The sequence below is a fragment of the Meles meles genome, chromosome 2 (genome assembly GCF_922984935.1).
Source record: "Meles meles chromosome 2, mMelMel3.1 paternal haplotype, whole genome shotgun sequence".
NCBI classification, from domain to species: domain Eukaryota; kingdom Metazoa; phylum Chordata; class Mammalia; order Carnivora; family Mustelidae; genus Meles; species Meles meles.
In genome coordinates this window covers 194,616,340-194,637,823 of record NC_060067.1, presented here as the reverse complement: position 1 = coordinate 194,637,823, position 21,484 = coordinate 194,616,340, and the positions used below count along the sequence as shown (strand labels likewise).

Here is a 21,484-nt window from a genome sequence, read left to right as displayed (position 1 = left end):
GTTTTAAACCATCAGACCACACCCAGGATTTTATTTGAAGTTAAACTTAGTCTTTATTAACAAATTTATAATACAACTTTACTACAGTCCTTGAGTCTAAGATATTTTAAAAAATATTTGGTCGCTGAGGAAGACATAAATTATAATAAGCATCTTTGTTCCAAAAGTCTGGACCCTTCCATCCACACCAGCCCTAGATTTGGGAGAAAGGAAAGGAAAACCTTTTACTAAATTATAGGATTACGTGATCAAAATTATAACATTTTACAGTCCGGTTCTGTCAGCTGAATCCTGGAATACGACTCTAACTTATAAAACTCAAAGATCTGAACTCCTATAAAGCATAGAAAAGTAACATACTTGGGCCCACTTCAGATACTGGAGTTAAAAACAAAAATTTAATTCTACAGTACTTAATCATAGAAAAGATAAAGTTTCCTTATGGTAACTGTTACTCCAAATAATCACATTTTTATTGAGTCTAAGCTTTATAATTCTGGCAGTCAGCAGCAGGTGATAGGAGAATTGGCAATCTGTTTTTCTTGGGAGTCCATTACAGGCGGTCTTAGGGACCATGCTGTGCATGTTAGCTACGAGGCAAGTGGCAGGGAGAAATCTGTGCCGACCTCTTGAATTGCCCTTCACTATCCTCAGGCTATAATCCTTCCACTTTCCATTCTTTTCCATTCTTTTCCCCAGCAGAGAAAATTACTTTCTAACAAAATCTCACTGTGAATCCAAAAGTGTATCAAATTTCTTCTAGGGCCATTGATTCATTTTCTTAAAGACCCAGCTAATGACTAGTCTGAGACATCATTCTGAAATGAAATGCTCTGCTGGCAAAATACTTGTGAGGCGGCCAGCCAGAACTCTCAAATACCACTGGGTGTGTGACGAGTAGTGTGGTTTCATCCTTAGCCTAACTCGGAAGCTGCTGCTCTGTATTCTGGCAGTGACTAAAGGTCATGGTTTCTACAGAAAATAGTGTCTTAGCTCTTAAAAATAGAGTGTGGAGGTTGGAGGGTTTAGAGGAACTCTTTAATTTTTGCATTTTTCTTTCTTGGACTGCAAAACTGAGATCTACATTCTAAAAGTTCAATGAAAGTAAAAAAAAAATCCTCCATCAGTCCTATTTCCCCACTCCCGGGTAACTGCAAAAAAATCTTTTTGTCTTTGAGACCTGTTTATATATGTAAATAACCTTTTTTAGCCAAACTTTTTCTAAAATTTAATGTCCTAAAATCTGTTTTCTTAATGATGAATAAAGACTTTTACTCTCTGTTTTCATCTTTCTGGCTTTTTCCAGGTAGCCAGACTCAAATTATTGTAAAGAGAACTGGGTAGAGAGGGTGCCCAAACCACAAACTGATGGGAGTAGACAGGAGAGTATGGCCTTTTCCTTTGAAGCGACTAGTCTGGGAACTTGAAACAGGAAAGTTCCACAGGAGGTCAGGCAGAGGCAGAACTTTCCCTACAGTCCTTGCTAGGCTGAATGTTTGTGTCCTTCCAAAACTCATGTTGAAACCTAATCCCAAAGGTGCTGGTATGTGGAGGTGGGGCCTCTGGGAGTTGATAGGTTGAGAGAGTGGAGCCCATGAATGGGATTAGTGCCTTCATGAAGGAGGCCCCAGAAAGGCCCCTCATGCCTTCCACTCTGTGCAGATCCAGTGAAAAAGACGGCTGTCTGTGAGCTAGTAAATGAGGCTCATCAGACCAAACCTGCGGGTGTCTTGCATTTCCCCAGGTGAGGAACACATTTCTGTTGTTCATAAGCCGGTTGGGCAATAGTGTTCTGTTACAGTAGCCCAGGCTCTAGGACTCTGCTCTCGATTCTCGAGTTAAGTGAGAGTAATTTGACTCTCACAAGGTCAGGCCTTGGCTTCAGGGCTCCTTACACCTGCTAAAAGGGCAGAGGGTTTTCTACAATTGAAAATCCTACAGAAATCTAATCAGGGAAAAAGAACAGGAGGAGCCTCAGAGAAAGTAATCAGGGACAACGCCTTATTCAACTGCTTCAATTCCATCTAGACAATTCCATCTACTGCAAAGTTCCTCAAACCAGCCAGAAAGAAGTAATTTTACTATCTGTATCATACCTCTCATTAAAATAATGAACGCTTCTCACCGCCTCTAAGATGAAAACTGACTGCGCTGCTTCTCTGCCCGGCTCAGTTTCAGCCACACCCCTTCTCAGGCTTGGATCCTGTCGGAACTGCCTAGTTCTGGGAATGTGGCCTGCGCTCCTTTCACCGGCTCTAAGGGATCCCTCTAATGGATCAGCCTTGGAAAGTCTACATTAGATAACCATATTTTTTTGTTGGGAATAGTTTTTGGATCTCTTTTTTTCTTCTACTCTAGACTATGAGCTCCTTAAAGACCTTTTTTTTTTTTTTAAATTTTATTTATTTATTTGACAGATCACAAGTAGGCAGAGAGGCAGGCAGAGAGAGAGGGGGGAAGCAAGCTCTCCGCTAAGCAGAGAGCCCGATGTGGGGCTGGATCCCAGGACCCTGAGATCTTGACCTGAGCTGAAGGCAGCGGCTTAACCCACTGAGCCACCCCGGTGCCCCAAAGACCTTTTTAATACCCCTACTGCTCCAGGCAGTGGGCGGCACATACTGGCACTTAATGCGGAATGAGCCAACACTTGGCTGCGGAAAGAGGAAATAACTGCTCCCACTTTGGTGTGCAGCAGGAAACATTTCAGAGATTTACAAGTCCAAATGCCTTGAAGGATAAAAGCAGGACACATTTATCTCCTCTTGTATTTATAGTCTTATCACTGGCAAATATTTTACTAAACTAGGCTATAAAAGAATTCAGCTACACACAACACTAAAGCTCCTTACGTACTAAACCCCTCATTCTTAGGGCTTTGGTAACTTCATGCAGTTACAACTTCTGAAAGTGTCTCACCAATGAATTTCCAACTGTGCTTTTAAAAAAAATGACCTAATTACAACTTCAAAGTTCAGAGAAAGCTTTTTATAAGGTATTAATGATGTTGACTTAGGCGACAATATGAGAAAAATGAAGGGTAGTGAGTAACAGTAGGATATATTTATTGGTTTGTGGCTAAAAACATTGTATGCCTTCTTTGTAATTTTAATATATTTAGCAAAGACTACAGAAGCTATAATTCAAGTTAATTATGTCTTATTATCCTTGCCTTCCAAAGTTTTAGAATGAGTTTTCATATGTGAGAATTAGTTGCCTATACATTAAGTTAAATTTATACCTCCTTTAACTGGTACTTTAACTATCAACGAATATTCTCACATTGGTCTCAAATTCAAATCCTTTACAGAATGAGAATAAATTATATGTAAATAAATTAGAAGTAGCCTCCATAATGTCCAACATACTGCTTATTTTTGGTTAATAATACAATTATAAAGGTTATTTAATCCACTCTATTTTAATACATTTGTTTATGCAAAGCTGTAACATCTCCAAAAGAATATATTTCTAAGCTCTTTGTTCCATTGTTAAGTTTAATAACTAGGAAATTCTTCATAAATCTAACCTGAATTTTGTTCTTTGCAATTCACTTTAGTTCCCTCTTGTCCTCCCTACACAGACAGTCCTCACAGGCCTAGAGTACTTGCTGAGAGGGTACATCACAGCCCTGGGTCTGTCGTCCTTCTGTTAATGGCCAGTTTGCTCCCCTTTGCATCTGGATTCTTTCCCTTCCATCTAAATTTGTGTTAAACAGATACTTACCTTTTCCAAAATAACTTGTAGATCTTCAGCGCCTGTATAATGTGGATCTAAAATCAGAAATTTTATCTGCCCTGTAATCTCATTCCATGCCACTCCCAGTATTGTGTGGGCCAAAACTCCTCCCCCTGTAGGAAGGGAAATCAGAAAAATGAGAGGGCATCTGTGAATTTCAACTCCCTAGTCAATTTCAGTTTAAAAAGATTATTTCGCCTATTAATCTAACATAGCATTAAAACTGACTAGCCTAGATTATAAAAGCTTACAGACCACGTCAAGTATACTCTGAGAAGATAAAATCGTTACCTTTAAAATCAGAAAAGATGCAATCATATTTGTAACCATATCAGGTTTCTATTCCACTGCCATATCCATGGAATTGGATTTAGAAAGGGCTATGGAGGATCACAGTCGCCACTGTGAGGCCCCTCTCAGCAAATGGGCAATGCGGCCTCTGTTTCGAGTACCTCCCAAGGGACAGCCATCTCCCCATCCAGGTCCTTCCATACTCTGCTGAAATCTGTCTGCCTGCATATCTTACATACCAGTCTTAGCTTGCCTTCTGTCATCCCAGATCAAGTGTTGTTCTCCACAGAATCATCAAGGTTTAGATCAACTCATCTAATCCTCTTTACAAATAGAGCCCAGAGAGGTGAAGCAATTGGTGAAATGCTGCACAGCCAGCCGCGTTAGAGACCGCACCATGACTTACTAGGCTCAACTGAGTGACCACGGCCTCTTTTCTATACTGTTCTTGATTCTTTAAATACTTCAACAGTTATATCACTTCTCTTCTCAGCCTTTACTTCTCGCTATTACATCTTTTTTGTAACTTTCCTCCCACCTTGAAAATTGAACAATAAATATCCAGAGGCCAGTATGTACGGTATAAAAGCTAATTTTCAAATGCTTAAAAATGACTGATTTTATGTGACATTATTTATATCAGTAATTCTTCTCTTTACCCAAAGAGCCCAAGATGTGCCAAACATCTTACCGATCATGACTGGAGTTCCTTCAGACTGGAAGTGATTAGCCAGCTCCCGTCCTTGAGAGGCCATTTCACAACCTTGGCTAGAAAGAAACCATTTTCCATCAGATGAATGATTTCTCACACTAAGGTCCAATAAGGAGTTTGAGAGCCAGTGTTTTCTACCGTTTTGTTTTCTTTTTTGGTTATTGAAAAAAACACGATATAAATTTAAATAACATTAAGTGGTAGGTAACTGACTTGAGAGCAATTTAAAGCACCATAACCTTTCAAAGTATTTAAGGCCAAGACCTTGCTTCTTTGCTTCTGGAACTGCATAACGAAGGATTTTTAAGGGAAGAGTGAAAGTGGTCACCTTGATGACCACGGGGCTCTTATGGGTGGACTTAATTTCAGAAGAATGAGCTTTAAGTCCTGGGTTCTTGTCTTCTTACCAGACTGAGTCTGTACCCTCCTCAATTTTAGACTGGGATCCATCACCCTGCCCTGTCTGCATGACAGGAGATCTGGGACTAAAATAGACAAGATCTGTGAAACCAAAGTGAAAACTGCAAAATGTTTTCAAGTACGACATATTATTTTAGGGAATATTTCAATGTCCTATACAATTTGTACTTTTTTTTTTAATTTTTTTTTTAAAGAGTTATTTATTTGACAGAGAGAAATCACAAGAGAGGCAGGTAGAGAGAGAGGAAGGGAAGCAGGCTCTCCGCTGAGCCGAGAGCCCGATGTGGGACTCGATCCCAGGACCCCGAGATCATGACCTGAGCTGAAGGCAGCGGCTTAATCCACTGAGCCACCCAGGCGCCCACAATTTGTACTTTTAAGAAGAGAGAAAGATGGCCAGATGAGGGGAGATCATTTTTTAGATTGGAGATACCAGCTGGGGGCTAATTCTAAGCTCTTGCTTAGTAAGGAACGTGTAAGGTTTTAATGTGCCAAAACGTTCACTTTGCAATCATCATATGCTTCACTATTTAATCGATCATTTATTTGTTAGCTCTGGTTTCTACAGGCAGTCTAAACTGCAGTTGTGAAATCAGACATTCTTGGACGTAAGCACATGGACAAAAAAGGGTAATGTATCTATTGAGGTTACTGTAATAGAAAATGTATTTAAAACAGAAGTTCACTGATAAGGAATAACCTCTTATTTAATTAATATTAGCTCATATTTTTATTTTTTAAAGATTTATTTATTTATTATTATTTTTAAAGATTTATGTATTTAAAGAGAGAGAATGAGTGAGAGAATTTCCCAGTGTGGAGCCTGACCCAGCACTCGATTCCAGGACCCTGCAATCATGACCTGGTATTTGCTCATATTTTCAAGCTAGAATTATGTCTAAACTGTATTGGGAAAAAACGAATATGTGATTTGGACACATTATTAGTTTATTGACATTTTAAGAAGAAACAGGGCAGGAGGTACACAAAAAGGGCAGTCATAGATCAACATGTACATTTCTCCCTTCATTTTAAAGAGTTTAGGATAAAGAAAAAAGTTGATTTTCTGTAACTCCAGTCATAGCTGACTGGTGTTCCTTTTCTCGGCTAAATTAACACCATGCAAGTATATGTATCGCAAAGTTTACTCATCAACTCAGAGTCTTCAATAGCCAAAACATTTCGCGTTTAAAAAGAGATTTGTAAAGCAGTGAGGCAATATGGAGGAGAGAGTAAAAATAGTGTGGAGGAAGAGAAAGGAGAATATATAATTTTCCTCTTTTCTAATAAAATGACAAACTTGCTTTGAAATGATGTCACTAATTTCTTAAGGTGTCCTCACCTGACAAACAGTATTTTTGAAGTTACACCAATCAGTTGGTTCAGTACCAGCTGTACCTCGATCGATCCAATCCACTGCCGTGATCCAACAAACGTTGCTGGTTTGTCCCCGGCATCAACTAGAGCCTTTGTGTATTTAAAAAAACACAAAAACCCATACACAAGACAGCTGTTAAACAACTACATTTAGAACCTGTTCCCTGATTACCAGTGTTTTTTTTCCCCCTTCAAAATAGAAAGAAGTCTGTACCACGAGGTAATAATGATTATTACTGGTATATTAAGGGCTAATGAAATGTACAGTTGATTAGAATTGTACCTGCTGAATCTCCCTGTGTGTTGGAATGGATCTCTCTGTGTAGCCTTGGTGTTTGAACCAAGAGCAGATCGTCTGCAGAGATCGGTAAGCACAGCCCCAGCCATTGTCATCCACCCGATCCTGCATATAGTGATGATAACCATAGGTGCCCTGGACCACATGAATCTGTATAAAAAGAAGAAACAGAGTAACATACTAACTTTAGATGCACATTTTCTATACAGACATCCAAGCCAAGTTTACTGTTCTCAGAGCCAGACTGTTACTTCAGTTCCTTACAAAAATGCCTTCAGAGAACTACAGTTAAACATTATACTTTCCTGGTTTTCCAGCAACCGTCCAAAGTCATTACCATGGGCTCTAAGGCCCGGCAAATCTTGCTCCCTGGCCTCCTCTCCAAGGTCATCTTGTACCACTTTCCCCTGTAGCTTCCTCTGCTTTAGGTTTGGATCCTCCAGGGGCAATCTGAGGCCAGAGCCTTAATGGTTTGCTCTGCCTGGAACATTCTTCCCAAATAATGTGCAGCTTGGCATCCTTACTTCGTTCAGGTCTCTGCTCAAATATCAGAGACCGTCCATCATCAGCCAACCTGGAAATGGCATCCTTTACTCCCTCACCACCCACCTCCTGCCCTGGCCGGCACTCTAGCTTGCTTTATTTTTTTTTATTTTTCAAAGCACCGCTTGACACCTTACTTGTTACTTTTTAAATCTCTTCTTAACCACACTAATATGTGAGTTTAATAAGGGCAAGTACTGTGCCTTATTTATTTCTGGACCCAAGCTTCTACAGTGGGTGAGGCGAACAGTTAATAGTCAATAAATGTTTACTGAATAAATGATGAAGGAAGGAATAAATAAAGGAAGGGGTCATGTGAAGAATATTCCTCCAGTCTTGTACACCTGCCACTGATTATAGCCCAGGGATGCTATTCAAATATCCTTAAATAAAGGCCAAGATCCTGTAACTTCTTTCTTGGTGTATAACGTTAAGAATACTCATGGGTTGTTTTCCCACAAACTAGTAATATTTTTTTAAAAATTAGGTAAGAGGAGGCACGGACAAACAGAATCCTCATCCAAGAGTAGGACAATATATTTTCTTCTCAAGCACAGACAGAAAATTTTTAACGAGAACATTGTGGTAGGTGGAAAAATGACCCCCAAATGGTGTCTATCTCCTCATCCCTGGAAGCTGTGAAGACTATGTTATAGGGTCAAAAGGCAAAAAAAAGGGAGGGGCAGGCTCTGAAGTTGTGATTAAATTAAAGAACTTAACGTATGGGAGAATTTTTCTGTCCCACCCAAGGTGTGCCTGAAACGCAACCACAGGTATCCTTGTGAGTGAGCAGAGGGCAGAGAGCAGAGAGGGAACGCTGACGCAGGAGGAGAGAAGGAGGCAACATGAGCACAGAGGCCGATGGATGGGAGCAATGCGGCCAAGGAGCGCTGGCAGCCACCACAGCTGGAAGAGGCACAGGATGGATTCTCTCCCCAAAGCCCTTGGAGGGCGCGTGGCCCCACTGACACCTGATTTCAGCCTCATGATAGGGATTTCGGACTTGTGGCCTCCACAACAGAGAGAATACATTTTTGTAGTTTTAAGCTACCAAATTTGTGGCTTCTATAGCATCCTCAGGAAATGAATGTGTCTCAGTAAATTTCAGAATCTTTATTACATAAAAATTGTTTCTGATCAGTATGCAAAGGAGTCAGAAATCAGTAAAAATACATATATATGTACCTACATATATAAATAAATTCTAATATATTTGGATGTTAGAAAACACTCTGAAATAACACATGGATTAAAGATGAATCATAGGGGCGCCTGGGTGGCTCAGTGGGTTAAAGCCTCTGCCTTCAGCTCTGGTCATGATCTCAGGGTCCTGGCATCGAGCCCCACATTGGGCTCTCTGCTCAGCAGGGAGCCTGCTTCCTCCTCTCTCTCTCTCTCTGCCTGCTTCTCTGCCTACTTATGATCTCTGTCAAATAAATAAATAAAATCTTTAAAAAAAATAAAGATGAATCATAATAGAGGTGTAAAGAACTGAATAAAACTAAAATACTTGAAATTAAAATCTGTGAAAACAGTGCTTTGCTTGAAATTTAAAAACGTAGAGAATAAAAATATAAACAATATGCAAAATGCCCAACTTAAGAAGTGAGAACAAAAACAACCAATCAAAGAAAGTAAAGGAAGGAGAAAGTGAAAAGGCACAGACTACAGGGAGCACTGGGTGTGGTACATAAACAATGACTCTTGGAACACTGAAACAATAAATTAAGTTAAAAAAAGAAAATAAAATTGATTCCCCCTGCCAAAAAAAAAGTTAAGACCAAAAAATTGATGAAATGGAATATAGAAGTTACAATAAAGGGGGTCAGCAAAGCCAAAAGTTTTTTTTTTTGTTTTGTTTTTTTTTGTTTTTTGTTTTTTTTTTTTTTTACAAAAGAAGGCATAAAAATGATACTAAGAATGAAAAAAAAACCCCATCACTACTACTATGGGAGAGACTAAAACCTAGGTAAAGAGAACTTAGAAATATGAAAAAAGTCCTATAGCCATTAATAAAATTAAATTTATTGGGGCACCCGGGTGGCTCAGTGGGTTAAAGCCTCTGCCTTTGGCTCAGGTCATGATCCCAGGGTTCTGGGATCAAGCCCCCCATTGGGCTCTTGGCTCAGCAGGGAGCCTGCTTTCTCCTCTCTCTCTGCCTGCCTCTCTACCTACCTGTAATCCCTGTCTGTCAAATAAATAAACAAAATCTTAAAAAAAAAAATAAATTAAATTAAATTTATTAAAAATGTTCTCATAAAGAAAATGCTAAGCACAGATTATTTTATAGGTAAGTTTTACCAAATGATCAAAAAAGAGCATGCCAATCTTATACAAACTCCTCTAGAAAATTTAAAAAAAAAAGGAATGCTACCCAACTCTTTTAATGAGCCAGTATATTATTGACAGAAAAAAAAAGTAACAATGTGAGGAAATTCAGAAGCCAATCTTATTCATGAACACAGATGCAAAAATCTTAAAAATGTTAGCAAATGAAATCCAGCAGAGAATAAAAAGTAATAATGAATCATAACCAAAGCAGGTTAATCCCATGAATGCAAATTATTACTATTTGGAGATTTGTGGTATAGTGTTTAGATGTAAATACCAGGCTGTCTGTGGCTTTCTTTGAAATGGCCCCAGTGGTGGGGAGCGGGGAGAGAAGGTGAAATGAAGCAAAATGTTGACGGCTGTTGCACATATACAGCAAGAAATAGGTACAGCAATGTTCCTATCAGGGTTGGCAGAATAACAAAATATCCGGACCAAACCATACACAGATTTGTTATATGGCAATAAGGAAGTCGAACCACAGTTCGACATGATACCATGACTAACTCTTGGATACTTAATAGTGAGTGCCAGAGCGAGTTGTAGAAGACCAAATATAAAATGACCGAGTTTTTTTATAAAACTCAAAATGAGCAAAACTGTAAGTGTTGAGGAAATATGCACATATGAGGGGAAACTATTAAAAAAAAAAGGAAGTGAGTGATACAAATAAAACTCAGGATACACAGTTCCTTTCAGGCTGTGGGGAGGCAGAGGCGTGGAAAAGGAAGAACATACAGGCAGGCTGGTAATGTTCTAGTTAAGTTGGGTAGGGAGCTCTCTGGTATTCATCTCCTTCCTGTGCTTTACAATTTATATATATGTTATACGTATGTATCAAACATCATATACTGAATGTCTTAATATATGTAAGTGCTTCTTATATCTCCATAATAGAAATAATAAACCCATTTCACTGTCAAAAATCAATCAGCATTTATTTGGTACGTTTTGAATGTCTAGGCACTTTGTAAGGAACTATTAAAATTAAAAAATGAATATATGACACAGTACACCCACCCTATCTAGAGGAGTTCCAAATACAGTCTGAGAGAAGACGTTTATGCATTAATCTAGAAAAGCACCCAGTTAGGTTGTTAGAGACTCTATACTTTGTATGGCCTACGGTGACGCTATGACTGTGACAGAGCAAGGTTTTTAACCAGGAAGAGGTCTCCCAGGATTTCCTCCCATACAAGCAAAATAAATGAAATGATCTTCTATCATCGACGGGATGACTAGAGACTCGTCTGTCCACAGGACCTGGTAAGCACCCAGCCAGGGTCTCTCCGTGGGAAGCCCGACTTGACTGTGGCTGCTGCGGGCCGAACTGCTGTCCCCAGCGCCCTCTGACGGCCAGGAACTAGAAGTGATTCCCGCAGTCCTCTAGGCTGTATCATGTATTCATTTTTCATTCTTATTCCTTACAACGTGCACAGAAGCGCATCAGATTCTGAATAAATGCCAGGACATGCTGGACAATTAGGTTTCCTCTCGGGGGAAGTGGGGTATGAGAGGTGCCTGTTGGGGATGGGAATGGGGCTGAAATGAGCTGGGCGTTGAGCTGCTCTAAGGATGGCAGGAAACAACTGGAAACAATGAGGAACCAGGCTGAGAAAAGACAGTAAAAGCAGGCCACTTCCGATCAAAGCATACCCCCGGCAAGCAGTAAAAATTCCAGCAAGGAGGCAGCGGAGGCCTCAGACAGGAGGCTGCTGGTCACAGCACTGCTAAGAGGCCAGGCTGTGCAAGAACTCCTGGGCTGGGATGCCCAAGAGACCCTTTCTTCCCAGCCCACACGCACCCTTAAGGAACTGCTCCTTGTGCCCCACCAGCCACACTTCTTGGAGGTTCCGTTGGTGGGAAGCTGCCAATTGCACCCAGGTACCTGCCGCCGAGAAAACATGCCGCAGGGCCTTACCAAACTTGGCTGCGGCATGCTGTGGGTAAACACGCCCTTCACTTGGCATGATTTCTCAGGCTCAGGGTGAAAATAAATGGGGATACGCCTTTAAATAAATCAGGGAATGGGATTTTAGTAGGAAACTGTGGTACATGCTATCTATTTCTCACCTTTTCAGACTATTGTGAATACTGCTATTTTAAGCAATGATTATTAAAAGAAATGGGTGGTAAATTTTGTTTTAGAGACAACACACATTCGGAATCAAGCCTTAAAACTTCCACTGGATACACACAAAAAAATCACCAGTGACACTGATCATCAGTCGACTCCATAAATAATTATTAAACTCACCATACCAGTCTCTATGTTAGGTGGGTTGAGATAAGTATGTGGATTTCTAATGTAACCATCTTTGTATGGCTCATCTGGAAAGTGATAAGCATTAGATCTTCTGAAATACGGTCTGTCATGAGGCAGATTGAAGAGGTCATGTAATTCCTAAATGAAATCAGAATCAATAGAAAAGAGAAAAAAGTCAAATAATTTAGACTCCTTGCTCGTTGGTAAAAAAACTCAATCTAAAGATACAAAACAAAAATAACCATATATTGGCTATAAAAGTTATCAAACACACTTATGATATAATTCACAGAGGTCGAAAAGGGTGAGATTTAAACTAAAACCAAAAGAGAGTTATGTATGTTTTTCCATGGGTAAGAGTTGAAACTGGAAGGGATCACAGAAAAAATGAAAATGCAGCAGAGCCTTGAACAATGTGGGGATGTGAGGCACTGAGCTCTCACACTGTCAAAAATCCACATACTTGTATATGTATTATACACTATATTCTCACAATATAGTAAGCTACAGAAAAGAAAATGTTATTACAAAAATAGTAAGGAAGGGAAAGTACCTTTACAATGCCATGTCGTATTTACTGAAAATAATCTATGGGCCAGCGCACGCCTGCAGTTCAAACCTGTGTTATTCAGGGGCTGACTGGAATTTGTCAGAGTGAGAGAAGTAACATAATTTCAAATTACTTATTATAACACAGTCTGTTAAAATACATCCAGGTTAAAGTTTGGTTTGGAAACAGCCTTGTAAATGAGTAAATTAGAATTAACAAGGATAGAATTACATGAAAGTATTCTGAAAAGTCATGCTTAGAGTACTTAACAAATACAAGGGGTGGTGATTAAATTCTGGAGGAGAAATGGGTGGGTAGGAAGCCAACTAAAATGGCATCAAAATTAAAATACGCATACATGTTTAAAATGCAAAGTTTTCCCAACTGCATAAAAATGTGACCCTTCCTTTGTAAAGTCTGACATTTTCTTTATCGTGTCTCCTAAGTACTCTCGCAGCTGGAGTGGGATCATTTGGTGCCTCTGCAGGTCAAGTCCACCAGCACTTAAGGATGGAGCAGAGGGTCATAGCACTCCGGCTCCTCCCAAGGACAGATGAGGGAGATGCTCCTGTGGTATAGTCGGATGGGCGCCAGGCAAGACCACACATCAAAAATACGCACTCCAAAACTAGTCAATTCATTAGTAAATCTCAGTTCTTTGAATGCTGATCATGCTTTCTTCAAACTGCCTCTAATAAAACCCAAATAACCCTGGGAAGTGGGGGGGTGGTGTAAAGTATTACTGCAAATCCTAATTAGAATTAGCATAAATCCTAGCTTTCCTTCCCTAACCGTAATCTCATCTCTTCTACAAATCTGAAAGCAAGGGAAGGGAAAATGAATTTACGTATAAACACTCAGCAGCAGCTCAAGGCATGTAAGCATCTTTTCATTTCTGTATTTCATTATGGAAAAATTTCACAGAACATATGAACCACACTGAGTGTCTGAAATCAAAATGTTACATATGGTTTAGCATATTTTTTCATTAATACACTTTAAAAAAAGTTCTATGTCAACAGAAATTAAATAACACGTGAAGACAGTAGTCTGATTCCACTTTCATATTAAATCACAAAATAAGTACCATTTATTAGAAATGTTTAAGTAAATATAAAGTGAATGAACGTCAAATTTTTCTAAGAATAAGTGTATTGGCTTTACCTTTCTTCCTTCCTTCTTTTTTTAAGATATTATTTATTTGATAGAGAGAGAAAGCACAAGCAGGCGAAGTAGCAGAGGGAGAGGAAGAAGCAGGCTCCCAGCTGTGCAGGGAGCCTGACCCCAGGACGCTGGGATTATGACCCAAGTCGAAGGCAGAAGGCAGATGCTTAGCCAACTGAGCCACCCAGGTGCCCCTTGGTATTACCTTTCTATAGGCCTGCAGCTGACCATCTGGAATTCCTGATGGATATGAAATTGTTACAAGATTTTTTCCCCCTCGCAATAAAAAGTGCAGTGGTTCAGGGACCACAATAGATGTTCCTTTCATATACTTCAAAATACATTTCTCCATGTCAGTTAGTTGGTTATGAATTGCATCAACTAGAAGTTTACGAACTCTGTGGAGGGAAATATTCAAGTACATTAACAAAAGTTATAGTGGCTATGATAAATTAGAATGGAGAGTTAATACATCCCAAATACAGTAAAAAAAAACTTGACTGGACCAGGATTATTAAGTGAAGTCTAACTTTATGCAAAATTAAGTATACTGTCTATTTCCTATGTGTAGGTAATGGGAAAACCTTATAGGTTTTGCACACTACCCTATTCCCTCTAAATAAACATTTAATTACTAGATGACTCAGTTTAATAACTAACAAGGAATAAATCATAGTAAAAGTAAGAATAATCCTGGATATACGTATGTGATATTTAAAAATGGGCTCTGATTACGCTGGGAAGGAGGGCTTATATAAATGTGTCTAGTAGCAGTACAAAATACTTACTTTCCCCATGTTTCTTCTGGAGCAACAGACAGAACTACATCAACAGGTAAAGTCATACTAACGTAGTGGTGTCCTCCGCTTTCTCTTTCAATGATGGGGGTGACAGCTCCCACAGAGGTTGACATTTCCAGCATAAGATCTATGTTTACTATTTGATGCTATAAAGATAAACAGTAATAGTCAACTTATAGCACACTGAACGTTAAATATAAAGGGCAAGTGACTTTTTTAAGGGCCATACAGAGCTGCATTATAGTAAACTGTTTAAAAGCACAAATCTTTAAAAAAAAAAAATCTCCTCTGATCCAAAATAATCTGAAGAGAGGTGGAGAGGGAGTGGGGATGAAGGTGAAATCAGACTGACCATTTGTTGATAAACATTTTTTCTAAACATTCGTGTGTGTGCACGTGTGTGTATGTGTGTGTGTTTATAAATATTAAAGCTGGTACAGGTTCACCGGGATTCATATATTATTCTACTTCTGTATAGACTTAAAGTGAAAAAAAAATCCAATGAACAAGATATAATAACCACACACCAAAGGAACTTTTAAACATACATTAGAACTATAAGCCCCTGGCCTAAAGACACAGGGAACTATAAACAGATACTGAACTCCGTTAGTAGGTTTGATTTTTACAGTGGTATGGAATAACAACTCTGAAAGTACTTTGTTTGAATAGTTTTGTTTTGAACAAATCTGGCAAAATATTGAGTATACTAGAAGCCAAGTTTCTCAGAGGCAAAAAGTTACGAATTCAGTGAGGCAGAAGTAGAACTGGAAATATAAATATGATTTACATAGATAAATAGAAACATTTGTGGGGTGTGTGTGTGTGTGTGTATATATTATACATGTATGTTACGTATGCATATGTGTGCGTGCTCCTTAGAGAAATGCCTGATCCCTGAGCTGGAACAGGGACAGTACATAACGTGCCTAGAACATCTTGCGGAAGAATTAGGAAGTACTCAAAAATATGGTGTCAAAAGGACATTGGAGCAAGCCTGAAGGGCGTTCATTGGCCAAATCTTGGAAAATGTGAGCATCCAAAGATTTTAACTCATTGCATAAAATAGGAACCCATGCTTCCATGCACGTAATAAATAAATAGGGAAAAACAAAGCTCTCCTTTTGGTACAAAGTCATCTAAGAAGTATAAAAGGAAATGATAGCAAAATCACTTTGCACCATCAGGTCACTGTTGGATTCAGACAAAAGTTACTGGTTGACACTGCAAGTGGTGGGTAAAACTTTGGTGAGGAATAGGTTAGCCTCGAAGTATCTTACCATGAGATACTAATTACTTACAAGGGAAAAAATTACTTACAAGGGAAAAAACAGTGCCCTCACAGAGAAGAAAATGAGCAGACACCATGGGAAGTAAGGGATCAGAGTTAACATCACCAATACTACAGGCCAACTGATAGCACATGCCTCTTCAATATGATGTGCTGAGGAGGACAGGACATTACTTCAGGTGCATTTCTACAGTGCACCACCTCAATCCAGTCATGAGGAAGCCTAAAACAAACCCCATCTGAGGAAATAACTGACCCGTACTCCTCAAAATGTCGAGCTCCAGCTACACGTAATTCTCAAATCACCTGATCCACAGCCCGCAGTATGTTCTGTAACAGCTCATGTGGACGTCTCACTGGTGTCTCAAACCACGTGACCAAAACCGACCTCATGTCTTCCCCATCGCCCATCTTAACCCAAGAAAGAAAATGGGCATTCCATTTCCAATTCATTTCCAAGTATCATCCATTTTATCCCTAAATATCTCTTGGATCCCTTCCCTCCTCTCCATTACCATAGCTGCTGGCTTAGTTCTGCTTCTTCTAAAGTGGCCCCCGTCTAGCTCTCTAACCTCAAGTCCACCCTATTTTCCCATAACAGCCTAGAAAAACACTGTAGTCGTATTAACTTCGTACAACTTTCTCCCTTGAAGTAGCTCCATTATTTATCTCCAGTACTTGCCAACTTTGTGGCAAATGGCAGGTCCTCAATAACACTGGTTCAAAAAGCACCAGAACTAAGAACAATGTGAAGAAAGGTAAATCATTTATTATTTACTATCTCACAGCACCATGTGTCTCTGTCATGTTTTAGAGTGGTTCATTTTTATTTAGTTTTAAGCAATTTGCAAACATACTCGAGCTGTGTATTTTTGTGGGAGCACAGAAAGCATCCCCCAAAATGTATGTATTAGGATATGTATGACTATGGAACAAAAGCTTCAACATGTAAAACAGAGATATAACCTCTGACAAGTCATTTACTCTTTCTGGACCTCAACAATCTGATCTGTAAAAAATAAGAGAGTTGCATTAAATAACCTCTAAGATCTCACCACTCTAGTCCATATTCAAGGATTATAAATTTGCTTACCATGTCCGATAACTTCTTGTCTTTCTTTCTAATAAATTTTCGTTTTATATCTTCTTCCTGTTCAAAGCTAGACATTTAATACACAAAGATGTTTACAATATGAAATGACATTTTGAAAAAATTTCTAGCAATTTTCAAACATACTCACTGAATAAAGCGCATTATGTTCTTACAAGCAGAGCTATCACTCAGTTCTCCTGGAACGGTGTTTATGTCACTATTAGGCCATACATACACTGAACTGTGGCAAATTCTGAACACAAGGGCATTTGAAGAAAGCTTGGTTGACAGGTCACTCAGCACATGTTTTAGTGCCTTCTTGATAAATATTTCTAAATTAAAAGAATATAAATAGAGGTTAATGAGAAAAATCTTTTTTTTTTCCATTTTGTTTATTTTTTCAGTGTAACAGTATTCATTGTTTTTACACAACACCCAGTGCTCCATGCAAAACGTGCCCTCCCCATTACCCACCACCTGTTCCCCCAACCTCCCACCCCTGACCCTTCAAAACCCTAATGAGAAAAATCTTAAACTTTCAACATGAATCGTTCCAAACACACAAAAGTACAACATAGGAAATTGACTCCCAAATAACTATTCTCTAGATTCAATAATAGAAGATATAAAAAGAAAATTTATGCCTTTCTTTTAAATAAATTGATATTAAATTCACAGACCATAAAATTCATCCTTTTGACGCATACAATTCACTTGTGTTTAGAAGCTGACAAGGTTTATAACCATCACTATTTCCAAAACACTGTCATCACCCCAAAAGAACCCTATACTTATCAGCACTCATTTCCCATTCCTCTTACACTGACTCATAGCAACCACTAATCTACTTTCTGTCTATATAGATTTGCCTATTCTGGAAACATCCTATAAATGGAATCACACATTATGTGTCCTTTCACGTCTACCTTTCATCCTGTCTAGTATTTTCAAGACTCATTCATATCGTAGTATAAATCAGTACTTTCTTTCTTTTTATGGCTCAATAATAATATCCTTTAATGGACACAATACACTTTGTTTATCCATTCATAAGCTGATACAAAAGTGGACTGTCTCTCTGCTTTCTGGCTATCATGAATAATGCTATGAACATTTGTGTGCAAATTATTGTGTGCACATATCTCTCTTAGGTGATCACTTGGAGTAGAACTGCTGGGTCACAGGGCAAGTCTATGTTTAACCTTTTGAGAAACTGCCAAATTGTTTTCCAAACAGTTATTTCACCACTAATATATGAGGATACCAATTATTTTCAAAATACCATATAACTTATAGCAGTAAAACTGTTGAATGAAATTCAAATTTCTTTGACGTTCTTTTTATCTTGGGCTCTGTCCCACTAAGAGTAGTGTATTCTAAAGACAAAGTTTTTTCTGTGTAATGTGTCATTAACCTGATACTTTTTTTTTTACTTCATTTTCAGTGATTTCTTTTTAATTTATTATAATCTTTGGATTATGTAAAACATTTTCATGGTTCAAGAAGATATACTTAAAGACAATACACATATACTTATTTAAGCTTTATATTCTTTTTTTTTTTTTAAAGATTTTATTTATTTATTTGACAGAGAGAGATCACAAGTAGGCAGAGAGGCAGGCAGAGAGAGTGAGAGGGAAGCAGGCTCCCTGCCGAGCAGAGAGCCCGATGTGGGACTCGATCCCAGGACCCTGAGATCATGACCTGAGCCGAAGGCAGCGGCTTAAACCACTGAGCCACCCAGGCGCCCTAAGCTTTATATTCTTAAATCCTAAACCTATTTAACCTTGTGATTAAAACATTTATTTAACTATCACTCTGATATCTTAATTAAATAAATACCTTGGGGTTGTGGTAGAGAAGATTACTTATTAACAAGAGAGATTTTAAGACATCTTGATATGTTTCAGAAGGCCAAATTTAAAGATTTTCAGCTATACTACAAAAGACAAACATAATTCCTGGATTATCTTCTGTTTATCCCTGAATTTACTTTCATTAATTTGGGAGTGGGGATTCGAATAGACCAAGATTGAGAGCAATTTTTTTTTTTAGCGTGAAAGGATGAGTCAGAGAGAACATTCTGCATTCTCTCTCTTCCTATTTCTGTGGGGCCAGGAAATGATGGCCAGCTAGTGACCTTTCCATTCCTTATCTTTCTGAACTCCTCTGTGGTTTCTGACGCCACTGATCACACTTTTCCTGAATGATTTTATTTCTTATCATGATGTTAATGATCATCCTTCAGAGATATTCTTTCTCTCCAGTCCTGACCACCCATCCTCCCCTAAATTTCAGGTTCAAATTACCTGACTCTGCACTTGATAGACTCTGGCATCTCAAATGAAACACCTTCAAACACAACTCATCTCCCTCCTCTGATATCCTTTACCTCTGTTTGTGGCCTTAGCCCAAGTCAGAAATGGGAAGACATCCTAGAATTTGCTTGATACAAACTCTGCTGATATTTCTCCCACAGAATTCTTATACCATTATAAAACAACATAACTTTCAAGAGTGTAGGCTCTGGAGACTCAGGGTTATGTTTAGGTGCAAGTCTACAATGTTCAAATCTGCATACCTCGTTTACACTGTGCTCATTGTGCATATTTATATTTATTGTGACAACTGTCTGCCAGTGGGCAGTGAAGTTTCTTTTTTTAATAAAGGGGACTTTTTTTTTTTTCTAATTTGCACGGAGAAGCCTCATAGGCAAGCAGTGGTGCTGGAACATAGTGCCTAAGTTTAAATCCAATTTATAGAACTCACTAACCACCGGATTTGAGTTTATCCTCTCTCTCACTCAGTTTCATTTGCAAAATAAAAAGGATTCCAGTATATTTCATCATCAATGTATAATAAAAAAGAAGTTTTTTTGGTCAGACTTACCATTAGCAGTAGCTAGCTGAAAAGCTAGATCAAGGCCTCCTCTTATTCTGAAGAGTATATCCATAGTCTCTGAAATCACCTAAGACAAACAGAACAAAAATTCCGTTGTAAAACAAAACAAATTAATCCTCATACAAATGAGAGTCGATTCTACTTCTGGCAATTTGTTCTAAGAAAATAATCAAAGTTCAGCAAAAATTTAACTTCAATGTTGTGGACTTCCCATATGGTTCTCATCATAGCAAAAAAAAAAAATAATAAAAATTGGAAACCATCTAAACCAGTCAGAAGTCAGTTAAATAAAGAACAATACTACCATATAAATACTAGGCAACCATTTGAGAAACTGCTCTATGAAGAGTTCTACAGTTGCCATTTGAACAAAAAATATTTAATGACCATGAAAAATACTGAAGACAAAAGTGAAAAAGGCAAGAGGGTATTTAACATTGCCTGATTTTGCACAATGTAACTCATTGCTCAGTACTTTTATACTCTTCTGTAAAATAGGAAAAATCTGTTATTTCATAGGGTTGTCGCAATGATTCCACAAGAGATCTCAAGTGAAAAGACCACAACCTCCCTAGGCTTCTGAACTGAGATCCTCTCTGAAGAAATAATATTTAAGGCTGAGATGAGAAGGGCAAGTAGGTATGAGTATTAACAACGAGAAAGGAAAGTTGGGGGGTGGAAGCAGGGGCACAGACTGGTGAAGATCCACTTGGAAGAACGCTTAAAAGACTACCACATATTAGTTGAGATCTGACGAGGGCAAGGACAGGGATGGTAGGAGTGGCGTGAATGGCAACTGACAGCCATGCAGAAATAGCATGCACAGGATCTGATTATTGATCAGATGTTCAGGGGCTGAGAAGGGGAAGAGGACAAGGATGATTTCCAGGCTTCTGGCATGCACAACACGGTGGATTTCCTGATCCGCGGGTCTTTGGAAGAGCGGGTGTGGGATGAGGGCAGGTGGAAATAGTTTTGAACTTGCGGAGTTTGAAATACATAAGAATTATCCAAGTGAAGGTACAATTAGTAGATAAAGATCTAGAGCTCGGAATACATTTCTAAAAAACTGGATATATAACTTGGGAGGAAACGCAGGATGTAAAGAAAAGCATCCTTGAAGACCGGCACATCCAGGAAAAGGCTTGGAAGACCTGGCTGAACAGCTGGGAAGGACACCGTGGGGAGTGGGACACCACCGGAGCTCAGGGAAGAGAGTATCTGAAGGAAGTGACTCCTATCTTTCCCAGGTCCGATACCTCTTCAAACCTTCAAGACGCCAAATAATCCCTCGTTCTCAACAGGATTCCACAAGGAGGAGGCGCGGGGAGCGAAGGTCCTTGAGCGGCTGAGCTGGGATATTCTAGGCTGTGCGAGGCAGTTTCCCTCCGGCTCCAGCAGGGACAGACCAAGAGAAAGGAGGCCCAGCCCACCCAGCTCGCAGCTGCTCCGTGGGTCCTGGCAGGGCTGCTCCTTTCAAGGGCTTGGACCCACGGAAACTACGAAAGTCTGAGGGGAAACGCAGGGGCCTACCGCAAGTACTCACCATGTCTGCTACGTGACTCTGACAGGGGCGCTGACGTCCGCACGCTAGCCCGGAAGTGGCGTTTCCAGGGGCGGCGCCTGGGAAGACTAACTACAACTCCCAACATGCCCCGCAGCAACGTCACGGGGCGGACCTTACCACGGCTCCTCGCGGATGGATATTGGGG

General features: G+C 39.3%; 1 protein-coding gene across 2 annotated transcripts; it reads right to left on the bottom strand.

Annotated features, from left to right (window-relative positions):
- Positions 1-33: 33 nt before the first annotated feature.
- Positions 34-21,352, bottom strand: UFSP2 (UFM1 specific peptidase 2). 2 transcript variants are annotated; one of them, XM_045998417.1, is made up of 12 exons: positions 21,319-21,352; positions 19,761-19,839; positions 17,020-17,203; positions 16,872-16,938; positions 14,476-14,633; positions 13,893-14,085; positions 11,965-12,111; positions 6,819-6,983; positions 6,501-6,625; positions 4,718-4,794; positions 3,724-3,848; positions 34-193 (listed from the first exon to the last, which is right to left on the bottom strand). In XM_045998417.1, exons 1-12 carry the CDS (start codon positions 21,319-21,321, stop codon positions 107-109), a joined length of 1,410 nt encoding a protein of 469 aa, XP_045854373.1. In that variant the 5' UTR covers positions 21,322-21,352; the 3' UTR covers positions 34-106. The 2 variants fall into 2 exon arrangements, with proteins under 2 accessions (XP_045854373.1, XP_045854374.1); XM_045998418.1 differs by lacking the exon at positions 21,319-21,352 and adding an exon at positions 21,032-21,311.
- Between the last annotated feature and the right edge of the window lie 132 nt (positions 21,353-21,484).

Excerpts from the sequence above, each read along its gene's own strand:
- UFSP2 (XM_045998417.1), bottom strand. Across the intron at positions 16,939-17,019 it reads AACATAATGCGCTTTATTCA|CTTTGAACAGGAAGAAGATA; the intron begins GTGAGTATGTTT and ends TTAAATGTCTAG. Across the intron at positions 3,849-4,717 it reads AGGAACTCCAGTCATGATCG|GGGGAGGAGTTTTGGCCCAC; the intron begins GTAAGATGTTTG and ends CCCTTCCTACAG.